At 45.7% G+C, this 15,495-nt stretch overlaps 1 protein-coding gene across 1 annotated transcript in view; it reads left to right on the top strand.

Annotated features, from left to right (window-relative positions):
* Positions 1–15,495, top strand: part of stk25b (serine/threonine kinase 25b) — a 99,122-nt gene that overhangs the window by 59,649 nt on the left and 23,978 nt on the right. Inside the window, exons 4-6 of the mRNA XM_072474896.1 lie at positions 1,890–1,998; positions 3,283–3,440; positions 7,162–7,347. Of these exons, the coding sequence (XP_072330997.1) occupies positions 1,890–1,998; positions 3,283–3,440; positions 7,162–7,347 (453 nt within the window). The remainder of the gene's footprint in view (positions 1–1,889; positions 1,999–3,282; positions 3,441–7,161; positions 7,348–15,495) is intronic.

The raw sequence follows: 15,495 nt of genomic DNA, 5'->3' as shown, positions 1-15,495 counted from the left end.
GCAGCATCCCAAACTTCACCTTCCTTTTGTGCAAAACCTCTTTGGCTCGGTTGAAGCTCACCCTCCTTCTCGCCACCTCCGCACTCCAATCCTGGTAGATCCTTACCACCGCATTCTCCCATCTGCTACTCCGCACCTTTTTAGCCCATCTCAGGACCTCTTCTCTGTCCTTAAGGCGGTAGAATCGCACGATTATCGCCCTCGGTGGTTCTCCCGCTTTTAGTCTTCTCGCCGGGATCCGATTTGCCCACTCCACCTCCATGGGGCCCGCAGGGGCCTCAGCACCCATCAGTGAGCTCAGCATCTTACTTGCGTACGCTCCACAGTCCACTCCTTCCACACCCTCCGGGAGACCTAGTATCCTAAGGTTCTTCCTTTGCGCTCCATTTTCAAGGGCCTCAATCCTGTCAGCACACTTTTTATGAAGTGCCTCGTGCGTCTGAGTCTGAACCGCCAGGCCCAGGACCTCGTCCTCAATACATAGAACATAGAACATACAGTGCAGAAGGAGGCCATTCGGCCCATCGAGTCTGCACCGACCCACTTAAGCCCTCACTTCCACCCTAGCCCCGTGACACAATAACCCCTCCTAACCTTTTTGGTCACTAAGGGCAATTTATCCTGGCCAATCCACCTAACCTGCACATCTTTGGACTGTGGGAGGAAACCGGAGCACCCGGAGGAAACCCACGCACACACGGGGAGAACGTGCAGACTCCGCACAGACAGTGACCCAGCGGGGAATCGACCCTGGGACCCTGGCGCTGTGAAGCCACAGTGCTATCCACTTGTGCTACCGTACCTGACACCTTCTACTCCACCACGCGAAGCTCAGTCTCCTGGGTCTTTAAAGTCTCCTTAAGCCCCTCTATTGCCTGTAACATCGGGGTCATTACCTCCTTCTTCAGCAGATCCACGCACCGTCTCACAACCTCGTCCTGCTCAGGCCCCCATGTCGCCTGCGATTTCTCCGCCACCATTTTGTTCTCCACTCCCTCTGACCTTGTGGTTGAAGATTCTTCGGGCTGCAGCCGCCGCCGCCGGTTTTTCCCTCCGCCGTTCGGGGGGGACTCCCTTCCCACGCACCTCACACCGGGTTTTTCGGCCGGCAAAGTCCCCGTTGGGACTCTTAAAAGAGCCCGAAGTTCCGTCGGAGCTGGAGCCACCGAAACATGCGGCTAGCTCATTCCCGCCGCAACCGGAAGTCCCCCTCCTTAAATTCTGTTCACTATTTAGAAGGTTTCTATTTCGGGTGTTTAGTGGGCTTGCGGGCTTGACCAAACACCCCAGGAGTATCCTTGGTTCAATACCGGGTATTTGCTGAGTTGGTTGATCCTTCTCAATGTGCTGGGATGCTGAATGGAATGATAACCCTCTTGGATGAGGTACCCGAGGATCCCTGGCCAAAGTGATAAGCCTGCTGAATAGCTTTAAAAAAATTGTTTATGTCACTTTCTGTCCTCCACTCCCACTGATAGAGACAATTGGATCAGCTCTGGGGAGAGGGAATTGTAATCTCCGAATAACATCCCTGTGTTTCTTCCTGTCCTTTTTTTTTCTTGGCCAATTTTCTGCTCCAATTTTCTGGTCCTCGCTGGTAAAATCATTGACTACTTGCCAAGGTATGGTCATGTTCGTGACCCATGTTCAATGTTTACTAATGGCATTTGACCAGTGGTGGCGCATCACCACTCAGCCTGCTCCTGACATCCCCTGGAACCGCACCTACACATGCACCTGCATTATCGGGCAGTAGTCATGATTTATCAGGGAACCTTCTGCAGACTGGTAATTGAACCAAAAATATTTTGGGTTAATATAGCTGAGTTCTCACTGGATATGCTCCCTGGGCCACCTTTTTTGTTAATGAACAGTTGTGGTATTTGCAGCTGAAACCAGGACCTCTGGAGGAGACTTACATTGCAACAATCCTACGAGAAATCCTTAAAGGTTTAGACTATCTACACTCGGAACGGAAAATTCATCGAGACATTAAGGGTAAGAGTACCACGAGAGATGGGATTGTGCGGCACAGTGTTCTTCGTTTTTTGATAGTTAGAACTTTGTGTTTTAAACTCCAAATTACTATTTGGATGAGGGAGAGGAAGGAGAATAGAGACACCATCAGAATCTTCCCGAAAGCAGAAAGTTTGCAACATCAGGAATTATTTTCTGATCAAAGGATTGTGAAAGGGAGACTTGTATTTATGTAGTGTTTTATGACATCTTGGGAAAATGGCACGGTCTTGGTTAAATATTGCACCTCTGAGAATGTAACACTCCCTCAGTAATGCACAGGCCTGAGAGTCTTAAGTTATACATCATATCGAGGCTTGAACCCTAACCAACTAACTGAGAAGAGAGTAAAGGCCAACTAAGCAAAGATCGGAGGTGGATTCTGAATGCAGCAAGACATTGGGAAAAGAGGAAGGGGCAAGCGAGACAGTCCAAATTGTTAGGAATGGCACAATGAAGCGCATGGCAGGCACCCGGTTGCTTGGGGGGGGGGGGGAAGAGTGGGTGCAGGAGGCCAACCTTGATGCCTCTCAGCAACATAGCCTGTGCTAAACCTGGCCTTAGAGTTTTTGATAAGTCAAAAAGTGACAGTGCTCTGTTTTTTATTCATGCATTCCTCACTCGCGGTTGGAATTTGACCACACTTCATTAATGTTCTCATTAAGATGTGCATTGTGACACCATGCAGAGCAAAGACCCATAACCTCCTGCCCCTTGCTTTGTTTAAGCCCCTTGAGCTGTTGTTTCTAACCTCAAAAGGATGCCTATTATTTGTAAAATGATACAGAGTCACAATTTATCCTTTCACATCAGTCAGATTCTTCAACACAATGAGCACAAAAATCTTTTGGAAGTTCTTTTGTGAGGCATGCTGACTGTATTTTACACTCTTCTCCTTACATGCCCAAATTTTAACTGAGACAGGAAGGGAAAAAGAAATGGTCACTGAATGTTTGTTTTGGGGTGTTTATTTTCTGCATTCTTTTTGATTTCCTTGTTTTCCTTTATTAACCTCCTGACTACAGGTGTGGATGAACATGCTCATAGATAATATTCATTCACTCTAAACGTCTGTTTGTGATTCCTTCCCTTTCCCACCCACATTTCAGCTATTTATGCCCAGTTTAGGATCCTTTTCTTGGTTCATGTTTCGTCCCCCAGCCTACTGCTGCACTCTGCCACCGTCACACATTATCTGAAGCAGGGATACAGTGGCAGTAATAGAAAGCAGTTAGTCTTGATGTTCTGTTTGTCATGTCTCCACAGCTGCTAATGTATTACTATCTGAGCAAGGCGACGTGAAGCTTGCAGACTTTGGGGTTGCCGGCCAATTAACAGATACACAGATAAAGCGAAACACGTTTGTGGGAACGCCCTTCTGGATGGCACCAGAAGTCATCAAGCAGTCTGCGTATGACTTCAAAGTGAGTGAGCAATCGCACACAAGTTCAGTCTTTGCAGATTTGTTGTGTTCTGTCTCTTCCTTCTCGGTTCAGTCCCTTTCCTGCTCACATGCAACAAAACACACCCATGTATCATATGTAGACTGAAGAATGCAGATTGAACTCCCAGCATGAGTAATATCTGCCATTTTGAATAACAGGATATACCAGGAACAACATATTAACAGTATCTGCTCCAACTCCACAACCTCCTCCCCAAATCCACTTGCTTCCTGGAATGCTCTATATGAGGGATGGGTATGGTTGTGGGGAGAAAGGGACGGATGCAAGATTCATCCATTTTTGAGACTTCAACCCAGAACCTAGTCTGGAGGCATGTTCTTGGAGTGGTTTTACTTTGATTGGCACTGCCATGTGGAAACGCAGAAAGAGAGAAACCTGCAAACATTTGTTTACTGAGGGAAGTTTGGGGCTTGCGAAAGGCAATATAGCCTGTCAGATCAGTTCCTATGCCATTTTAATTCCAAACCCATCAATTACATTCCTCACCAGGCATCCATTCTTTAACTTCTACTGACTACTATCAGCCCCGCCCCACCCTCTGGGTTGCAGTCCATTTCTCACATTCATCTGTCTGATGTAATTAAATCTAAATCATTCACATTTCTTCCTCCTGTGTTTGTCTGCTCCTGTTAGCATCCTGAACACTTCAGTTCCCAGTTCCGACAGCCTGTCCTTGTAGTCCAGATGCCTAATCATAAGTATCATTTTTGTCACCCTTCACTATATAATCTGTAGCTCACTGACCAGAATTTTACAATGTCATCCTAATCTCCCCAAATTCAGGTCGCTTCCTCAGTAATACTGGGCAGAATTCTCCGACCCCCCGCCAGGTTGGAGAATTGGCGCCACGCCGGCATGCAATTCTCCGCAATGTGGAGAACTGGCGTGGTCGGCACAGCGCCTGTCGGGGTATGCGCCAACTCTCCAGCCCAATGGGCCGAGCGGCCGTCAACAGAAAACCGAGTCCCGCCGGCACCGTTCCAACATGCTCTGGGCCGGTGGGACGTCGGTGTTGAAGGGTCCGGATATGGCCTGTGGCGGGGGGAGGGTGGATCCGACTCCAGGGGGGGGGGGGCCTCCGTAGTGGCCTAGCCCACGATAGGGGCCTACTGATTGGCGGGCCGGCCTTTCTGCCCCCAGGCCTCCTTTCCTCCTCGCCGGCTCCTGTAGCCCTGCGCCATTTGGCGTCGGGGCCGCCGCGGGGAAGATGGCCACTGCGCATGTGTTAGTTGACGCCGGCCCAATTGCTCTTGTGCTAGTTGCCGCCGGACCCCACGGCACCGGGATCGGCAGCTTGGGCGGCAGAGGCCGCTCCAGTGCCGTCCTAGCCCCCTGTGGGCCGCAGAATGGGGTCCTGGAACGGGCACCGACCCCGGAGTAAAACACTCCCGTTTTTACTCTGGCGTCGGCACTTAGCCGCCCGTTGGAAGAATCCCGCCCACTGTTTCTTCTGCTACTTCCAGAATTTATATGGACTTATTAATTTCAGAAAAAGTGCAACGGCACTTCACAGAATTACATGTCCTGTCTCTCTGCATAAACATTCTAAGCTTATCTTTGGTTGTTCCATACTATGCTTAAGGTTTCAGCACTCCCAGACACATCTCTTGCATTGTGCTCTCAACTATTACAACTTAACTTAGATTATTCTATTTAAACCCCTTCCTAGTCTCATCGATGCATTTATCGATACTAAATAATAATTGATTGTGGTATGACCTACTTCAAATCTATCCAAACACCAGCTCTGTTTTATCCGCTCATTTCCAGTACGAAAATCCTGATTTTTCTAGTTCTGCCATGACCCCTTGAAAACATTTAAGCAGCCTACTGAAGCAGAAATGATCGAACTGAATTGAAATCTGATCTCCTGAAAAATGGGAACAATCTGATGGAGCTCTGATCAATGGGTCATTTTTGGGCCATGGGTATTTAATCCAGCACAGCTAGACCATAATTCTCGTGTTCTGAAGCAGAATTACTTCCGTTTTGTGTTCTGTAACCTGTATTTGTGTACAGCCTCCGAATTTGTCAACTCTTAAGAATGTAATCTCTGCACATGCATGGATTTGTTTCTCTCATTCCAACCCTCCTCTCCCTGATCATACATGGAGTCTAGGGTTTTATTTTTCTCTTTACCTTTGACTATACGTACCCTCCCCCTTGTATCTGGTTTTCTCCCTCCCTCACGTACCCTCTCCCGGTATCTGGTTTTCTCCCTCACTCACGTATCCTCTCCCAAAACTGGTTTACCCCCTCCCTCCCTCACGTACCCTCTCCCGGTATCTGGTTTTCTCCCTCCCTCCCTCAGGTACCCTTACCCTGTATCTGGTTTTCTCCCTCCCTCTCTCATGTACCCCCCACCCACCCCCATAATCCGGTTTTCCCCCTCCCTCCCTCATGAATCTCTCCCGTAAGGGGACATAGCTTTAAATTGAGGGGAGATAGATATAGGACAGATGTCAGAGGTAGGTTCTTTACTCGGAGAGTAGTAAGGGCGTGGAATGCCCTGCCTGCAACAGTAGTGGACTCGCCAACACTAAGGGCATTCAAATGGTCATTGGATAGACATATGGACGATAAGGCAATAGTGTAGATGGGCTTTAGAGTGGTTTCACAGGTTGGCGCAACATCGAGGGCCGAAGGGCCTGTACTGCGCTGTTATGTTCTATTTGGGTTTTCTGCCTCCATCCCCCTTTATCTGGTTTTCTCTCTCCCCCATAAATCCTCCCCCTGTATCTGGTTTTCACGCTTTTGTCACTGAGTAGTGCAATGGTTTTAACTGGGTGACTATAAAAGTTGCATCATTTACTCTTTGCTTTTTTTGCAGTTGATAGATACCATGACAAAAAGAGTTTTGAAATGACTTCTGTGCAAATGAACATCTCAAACTGGACACTCCCCTCCTCACAATTAAAGAAAACAATTGATGAGTTGTCTTGTAAATTATGAGGAAGGAAAGAGCAAAGGTTTAGGAGTGCAAAATGAGCTCCCACCTCGTGGACTCAGGCTCATAATCGTCAGTTCCTCTGGCCAGAGGTTGGATTCATTTGATGGCAACAATTAGAAAGGAGCAGCAGCAAAATAATGTCCTTTACGGTCAGCAGTGCCCCTCTGCCTGGAGCTCGATCTGAAAGTGGCCGTGTCTGCTGAGAATCAAATTGCTTTGAGTTTGGCAGCTGACCGATCTAATATGGAAATTTAGTGACTGCAACGGCAAGCCAGAGTGGGATGGCCATTGGTTGATTTTGAAATCCCACGTCATTGGGTGATCTTACATTTGTGCTCCCACAGAATTTCCACAACCTCTCACTAGTTTAAAAGCTCAGACCAGCCTTGAGAACATCAACAGTCTCACACAGTCTCAACAGTTCCACAACCTCTCACTAGTTTAAAAGCTCAGACCAGCCTTGAGAACATCAACAGTCCTATTTTAAATTTGACAATAAACATGAGGGTGGGATGAGACACCTTCCTGCTGTTACAGCACCGTCACCTTAGTAAGTGAAAATATTCACCAAGAATAAACTAGTGGAGGTAACCAAAGTAATTCTGCCAACTTCACATTTGCGTTGTCTCTTTGAGTTGACTTATAATGGAGGAAATTTCAGGAGTTCTATTGAAAACTTGCCGTTTATATTTAGGATAGAGTTTCTCACTCTGACTTGTTTATTTTCAGGCAGATATCTGGTCTCTTGGAATAACTGCTATTGAATTAGCGAAGGGAGAACCCCCTAATTCAGAGCTTCACCCAATGCGAGTTCTTTTCCTGATTCCGAAGAACAATCCCCCAACTCTGGAAGGAAACCACAGCAAGCCCTTCAAAGAGTTTGTAGAAGCCTGCCTAAACAAGGACCCCAAATTCGTAAGTGGAAGGACATTATTTTGTAGCAAGGCCTATGCACGGTCCAGAGTTTCAATGAAGCTGTTGCTGTCTCTTGTGAAGAACGGTAGAAATAACTTTGTGTTCATATGGCGCCTTTTATGTCTTCAAGATGTCTGAAAGCAAGCTCTGATATACAGCAGTGGGGGTAAATGGCCAGGTAATGTTTTAATGACACTCATTGAGAGCTAAATGTTGGCTAGGACACGGGGAGAATTTGTCTGCTGATCTTTGAAAGGTGCTGTGAGATTCTTGACCTCCAGCTGAGGAAGAAAGAAAGTTCTGTTTAAAGAAGCTTCAAAGAAGACTCCTATTGGACTCTGTTTCTCGCTCTCCACAGATGCTGTCAGATCTGCTGAGTTTTTCCAGCACTTTCTGTTTCTATTTCAGTTCAACATGCTATCTTAAAGATGGCAGATCCAACAGTGCAACACTCCCCCAACAGTATACCCAACAGTATACCGAATTGTCAGCCGAGATGAGTGAGGGCTGAACCCATAACCTACCGACTCCACAACAAGGGTGCTTCCACTCAGCCGAGGCTGACTCGAGGTGTTAGCCCAAGGAGGCCTTCAGTAGAGAAATGGCTGTACAGCCACATTATTGTTACCTTAAAGTTCAGGGAATATGGAAAGGCATTCTATGATCTGCAGCGATGTACATATAAAGAAGGGAATACTGGTGAAGGTTTCTTAAAAGAGCAAACTATCTTTTTTCAAGGGGATGTAGATTGTATTAGAAAATTTAGGGATGAACAAGAACAAATGCAAATATTCACCATGATTGGAAGGTTATTTTTCTGTTCATTTCTCTACTGACACTTGACTTGGTTCCACCAAATCAAGCGTCAAGGGAGGTATAGATCCATTGACTCCATCTACACCTCCTGTTGCTTTGGGAAAGGGGGCAGCATAATCAAAGACTCCTCCCACCCAGCTTACTCACTCTTCCAATTTCTTGCATCGGGCAAGAGATACAAAAAGTCTGAGAACACGCACGAACAGACTCAAAAACAGCTTCTTCTGCACTGTCACCAGTCTCCTAAGCGACCCCCTTATGGACTGACCCGATTAATACTAACTCCTGTATGCTTCACCCGATGCCGGTGTCTATGTATTTACATTGTGCACCTTGTGTTGTCCTGTTATGTATTTTCTTTTTCTTATCTTTTCTTTTCATGTACTAAATGATCTGTTTGAGCTGCTCGCAGAAAAATACTTTTCACTGTACCTCGGTACACATGACAATAAACAAATCCATAAACAAATCCATCCATTCAATACCGGCAGTCCTCAAGTTATTTCCCAAGAGAGTATCACAGTGGGAGTATCCCAGTACTTATCTCGCCAGTTCCCATGCATGTGTATCTTCCTGAAGGTGATACTCGATAGGAATAAGGAGCCAAGTTCTATTTCTATTATCATTAACCTCCCTGTCAAACTACCCAGTCCTCTCCCACTTCCTATCACAGGTACGCTACAATACACCAGCTAATTATCTGCATGGCTTGATATTGCGCTCATTCCTTTTGTTCTGATTCTGAATAGCTATCTGTGTTGGATTATGATAGTCTGCTACACTATTGGATCTCCGAATTTGAGTTTTTGGAAATGGCTCCGGTTGTGGTTAAGCAAGTGTTCCATGAAATTAGGTATAAGAAAACAGTATCAAGCAAAAAGAAAGATGCCTTATAAAAATGGAAGGGTGGGATAGCTATAAAAATGAAGGTGCAAAAAGAGGTGAACAAAACATTGCAAAAGAGTTAAAAACCAAGAAAAAAACTGCAAATATATATTGAAAAACCAAGGTGGTAGAGGAAAATGTGGGCTGTGGTGTCTAACCGGTCATTTGAAATTGGAAATTCACTAGACACAAGACAGATAAATGTGTTCACCCTGATTCCCAGCAGAGTCAAAATTGTACCCATACCCTTCTACATGTACTACAACTAGTGCTCGTCCCACCAACTCTCCCCCCCCCCCCCCCCCCCCACCCATTCCAAGGTATCACTCCCTTGTCGATCATTAATCAATCTCTCTCTCCCTCTCTCTCTCTCTACATTTTATGCATTAGATTTGGGTTCCCTCTTGTGTACATGTCGCCTAGGCCTACTGGAGCCATTACGTGAGGCCATTTAATGTTGTGGGGGGAGAGTATAATGAAGTTATATCGCACAATGTCCAGATGTTTGTGGAAGGGCCGGTGAAGTTTTTTCAACAAAGTATGCATTTTTCCCAATGTGAAGAATTTTATAGATCAGTTAAACAGTGTGCTGGGTGAAGAAATGGTGGATATGTCTGAGTTTTAAGTCTTCCTGGAATGTAATTGGAGAGAGTCTTACATAAAATGACTGTTGTAGAGTTATTATTATGCATCTTTTTATTTAAATCCAGTGCTGTGACGTCATTAGGGTTGTTATTACCTGTGTATATTTGTATTTAACTTGGGTAAGATTCTTTCCCATCAATGTTATTTCAATATTTAACTAGCTGCTCCCATTTTTGAGTCCATAATCTATTTTAAACTTCGTTGTTTTTATGTATTAAAGAATATTAACTATGAGATTAACGCATTATGACTACCTTTTGCAGTCAAATTACCACGATCACAAAAGTAGAAAGTAACCAATTAGAAAACAAACCCTCCGCTTTATCCATTAAGGAAGAGGAGAATTAGCAAGTATGAATATTGCGATTTGAGCTTAACATATGTGCACAATGTTTTTTATTAAGCTGCGGACAAATCTTGCATCTAATCTCACGTTTGTCAAACTCTAGAAGCTATTCTTGAAAAGGGCCAAAAATATATGACCAATGTGAAAGAAAGATGGTTATTTCCTGCTGGTTTTCTTTCCAAATCTTGATAAACTAGCCTTTCCTGAAAGTTGGGAGTATTTAATCTCAGGCTACTTACACAGGCAATACCTTTTAAAGGGACATGCCGCACCAAACACCGCTCCAATTTATCAGCGAAAAACTCTGGTGATCCTGCAAGGGAGGCAAATAGTGTACTCAGGGTAGAGGTCATGGGGGACTGCTCTAAACAAAGCTTATTCTCTGTGGACCTTCTCTTCCCTTTTAGAATATATTTCAACGGTGGAACTAAGCCACACATCTTGGCATGGAACCTGGAACAGACATGCCCTATCTATCTAAATATATTGTAATCACGATGAACAAAAATTAAAAGAATGTACATTCTGAAGAATGGAAACAGGATGTGTGTCTTGAAAGTGAGAAACCAGTTGGGTGGAGCGAGAATATTGAAAATGAAATTTAATTGACAAGATTGAAATTATTTTGTGAGACTGTGAAACTTGAGTCGTATAGTGTTTCAGCACAGTAAAGGGGCCTTCAGCGAGGACTTCAGGTGGCATAACATGGGGGAAGACGTGTACGAGGTGGTTTCCACTGAGGACTGCACTTTTTTCCCTTTTCTCTCTGTATCAGGTGGTATTTCTTTTGAAAACCCACATAGTTAGTATTAAGGGTATTTTTGAAAACCCACATAACTAATGGGATAAAGTTCCTACATGATTAATGCCCAGAAAAGTCAGGGGAAAGAAGGTGGACAGCAGAAGTTTATTGCCAGAGTCAAAGGCGCCTCAGCTTTCATCAGCAGATGAAATGGCAGAGGAAACCTCTGTGGTTCCGGCCACTCCACTAACATCCGAGGTGCCGTCGAGTACCCTGGCAAAGGCATTGGCAGATTGTGTCGGAGGACAACCGGAAATCAATGGCCCCCATCTGAGCGGCTCTGGAGAAGACCAGTGAAACCGTGAAAGCCCATGGAGCCATGATAAAAAATGTGGAAGTGGCCCTTTCGAGACATAGTTATCAGATTGCCTCACTGGAAGCACTCGTGGCCAAAGCGAATAAGCCGTTGAAGGCCAAGGTGAATGATCTAGGCAAGTAGAGAAGCAGTCCAGGAGGCAAAACATTCGAATTGCGGGGCTGCCAGAGGAGATGGAAGGCTGAATACCCATGGAGTACTTCACAGAGATGTTCGATAAGATGAAAAATGAAAATCGCTTATTGTCACAAGTCTTCAAATGAAGGTACTGTGAAAAGCCCCTAGTCGCCACATTCCGGCGCCTGTTCGGGGAGGCTGGTGCGGGAATTGAACCGTGCTGCTGGCCTGCCTTGGTCTGCTTTAAAAGCCAGCTCTTTAGCCCGGTGCCAAACCAGCCCCTTTGGTGGGTGAGGGTGGATTCACTTCCCCCTCGTGAGTTGGACCGAGCCCATCGTACGCTCCGGCAGAGGCCTTGTCCTGCAGATCCACCGCATGTGGTATAGTGAAGTTCCATAGCTCAAGAGAAAGAGTGGTTTCGGAGATGGGCGAAGGAGCATCGAGGCTTCAAGTGAGGGCCATGCCATCAGGTTCTACCAAGACGTTGGCAGTGGCACTGTCGAAGAAGAGTGCTTTGTTCAATAAAGGCAAGGCCGCCCTGTATGAAAGTGGAGTCCGGTTTGGGGTGGTGTACCCAGCTCGGCCTAGAGTGGCTTTCGATGGAAATAACTATTTATTAGATGCGCTAGGGGAGGTGGACTCCTTTGTTAAGAAACACTGGTTGGGCGCAGGTTGATTGAAATTTTGGGTGTTAAGGACGGGCATGTTAAATAATTGCATTATTGGTGTTCCATGTTTATTCTTGCATTTTCCTAAGATGGGTGGGGTTCAATTTTTGCAGTTTGGGCATAGGTTTGGAGTTAAGTTCTATGTGGGGTTCTGTTTGTTATGAAAATATACAGCTCCCTTTCGGAGCACAGTGGTTTATGGGGTGTTGGTATCTTGTTGATTGATTTTTCTTAACTCTAGTTGGGAGCCTCCCTGCTAACCTAAGAGTTAGCTAATGGGAGCGGTATTGAAGCTTGGCTGCAGCTCATTATAGTAGTATTTTAGATAATGAGCTTGGAGCTCTTGTTTTGTGTAAGTTTGAATTGGATTTTAGTTTGTGTTTGCCTTGTCTCTATTTGTATGTGTATTTGGGCGAGTTAGAATTCAGGGGTGATGGAGTTGGGGGGGTGCGGTTGTGGAACTAGTTTGCTGGCTGCAGATTTTTCTTTGTTCAGTCTTGTGATTTGGTTTGGTGCTCAGCTTGGGTGAGTCTGGTTGCTGTACCTTTTATATATCTTTTGGGTAATCTTTATAGTGGAAAAGGCTGACGCCGGGTTGGGTTGAGCAGGGTGGGAGACCCTCAGTTCGTTTGGTTACCTGGAACATCAGGGGGTTGAATGGCCCAGTGAAAAGGTCGGGAGTAATTGCTCACCTAAAGAGTTTAAACTCCGATGTGGTGTTTTTGCAAGAGACTCCATTTCATGTCCGGGACCAGGCCAGGCTATGGAAGGGGTGGGTAGGACAAGTCTTTCATTCGGGTTTCAATGGTAGGGCCAGGGATGCGGCAGTATTAATTAATAAAAGGGTTCAGTTTTCTGCCTCTAGGATCTTCTCCAAATCCAATGGCAGACACGTTATTGTCTGTGGCTCTCTGGTGATTATTGTTAATACCTATGCCCCAAACTGGCACAATACACATTTTATTAATAATCAACTGGCCTCCTCCCTGGTTCAGATTCACATCAGCTTATTTTGGGTGGGGACCTAAATTGTGTTCTGAATCCCAGTCCGGTTGTTGTCTTTCGTGGAGCAGATGGGGGGGGGCGGGGGATGGACAAACCCAATTCAAGCTATTATCGACAGACTGAGCAGTACGCCAGCTGCAATGCTTAAGGGGCATGTTTTATGAATACGGGGAGAAGGTCAGTCACCATTTGACTCACCAGTTTAAGCGCCAGACAGCTTCCTGAGAAATTGTACAGGTACGCAACTCGAGTGGCAGCCTGGTTTCTGCCCCTCCTCAGTTTAATGCAGCTTTTGAATCGTTCTATCCGGGTCTTCATAGATCGCAACTCTGGTGGAGGGATCGGTCATGACTGACTTTTTGGACAGCTTATCCATCCCAACGGTGGAGGTGGAGAGCAGCAATGAGTTGGAATCCCCGTTGGGCCCAGAGGAAATTATAAAATGAACTGGATTGATGCAGACTGCAAGGCCCCTAACCTGGATGGCTTTCCTATTGAATTTTGTAAGAAGTTCGCGGAGCAATTGGTGCCCTTAATTCTGGACATTGATTCTGTATCCCGGGGCCCATTGCCCTCTACCTTCACAGACCACTAATTCCTATGATTCTCAAGAAAAAGACCCAACAGAGTGTGAGTTGTATCGACCTATCTAACTCTTGAATGCGGATGTTAAGTTACTTACCTAGTGCCTCATGGCATCAAGGACCCAAATTCGATCCCAGGTCACTGTCCATGTGGAGTTTGCACGTTCTCCCTGTGTCTGCGTGGTGTTGCTAACTTTTGATTGGTTCAATTGGCTCTGTTTTATAACCTTTGCTCTAGAGTCACCAGGTATTGATACCGCCACGAGGTTCAAGTTCAAGTAATGATCAATAACTCAGTACACCAATTAGTAAGATTCAAATCAAAGCACATTTATTTACACACAGTCAAATCTACTCATGCATAAACTCTACTTTCTAAGCTATTTCTATCACTAACAGGCCAATAATTAGCTTCGGACTGGCCCACCAGGTCAGGGGAACAAATCGCCTTTTGTTCGGGTTCTGAGTCTGCGGGATTCAAAAGCTGGTATGGACTGGTAGCTAGGAGTGCCTATCTCGTAGCGAGCGTTGACTTGAGACTTACGTTCTTTATCGGTAGCTGGACAGGTCACTGTCAAGGATTGGTTCGCTTTGCTGAGTGACCCTGTCAAGAAGGACGATTTGAACTTGGGGGCTTTACTTTATAGTCCCCAGGGGCTTCCCACCTTTCGGGGCGGACCCCGTACCTGGTTTCAAGTGATTGGACTTCGTTCCAATCGCTTGGTTTGATTTCTCCAATACTGGAGCGGTTCCCTGATCGATGGGCGGTCTTTAGGTGTCCGTTTAACCTCTTTTGTGTTGGCTCCTGCTGGCGCCGAGGAGTCTGGCTTGGCCTTGTTTACCTTAAATGTTTCCATTGTTCCCGGGGATCGGTCATTAGTATGTAGATGGCTGCTACATTATTATGCCAATGGTTGCTGGTATCAATGCTGTCTGGGCTTTTGCAGAGTCTAATACACAGTAAACTTGCACCTGCTAGTTTCTGCCTGTGTAGGCTGAATTTCCCTTCAGCCTTTGCTGTTCTTCATTTTACGTCGGGAATTGGCCAACCCAGGTGGCTACAGTGGGTCTCACCCCCACAACCCAAAGATGTATAGGGTAGGTGGATTGGCCACGCTAAATTGTCCCTTAATTGGAAATTTTTATTTAAAAAGTTACTTGCCAAGGTGGGACTGGAACCCTGCCTCCCAGAGGTAATCTCAGAGGATCAGACAGGCTTTGTTAAAGGTTGACAATTGTTGGCCAATATATGTCGCTTGCTAAATGATGTTGTCCTTTCTCCCTCCTCGGTGCCCAAACCGGAGGTAATTGTTTCCCTGGATGCCGAAAAGGAGTGGAGTGGGTGTATCTGTTGAGATTCCTGAGAGGTTTGGATTAGGCCACAAGGTTATTTCCTGAAGTTGACTACTGTATAGCAAATACTGCTAGTATTTGTTCGAATGCCCTGAGCTCTAGTTACTTTCTATTGAATGGGGGCGCGATACAGGGGTGTCCACTCTCCGCTCTTGTTTACTTTGGCAATAGAATCACTCACTTTCGTGCTGAGGTCCTCTATTCACTGAAATGGGATGAAGCGGGAAGAATGAGGGACCAGGTATCCCTTTATGCAGATGACCGACCTACCTCTCTATGTTATGGACCCAGTACCCTCCATGGATCAGATAATGAAGCTACTTAGTAGTTTGGGCTCCTTTTCTGGTTACACGTTGAACTTGGACAAGAGTGAACGTTTCCCGGTGTTGCTAACTTTTGGTTGGCTCTTAAATGTTGCTCATTGTGTCTTTACTTAATTTGCTCTGTTTCAATAACCTTTGCTCTAGAGTCGCCAGGTATCTTTATGATACCGCCACGAGGTTCAAGTTCAAGTGCTGATCAATAACTCAATACACCAGTTAGTAAGTTTCAAATCAAAACACATTTATTATACACAGTCAATCACTACTCATGCATAAACTCTACTTACT

Source organism: Scyliorhinus torazame, chromosome 14 (genome assembly GCF_047496885.1).
Source record: "Scyliorhinus torazame isolate Kashiwa2021f chromosome 14, sScyTor2.1, whole genome shotgun sequence".
Lineage (NCBI taxonomy): Eukaryota > Metazoa > Chordata > Chondrichthyes > Carcharhiniformes > Scyliorhinidae > Scyliorhinus > Scyliorhinus torazame.
This window is presented reverse-complemented; position numbering and strand designations above follow the sequence as displayed.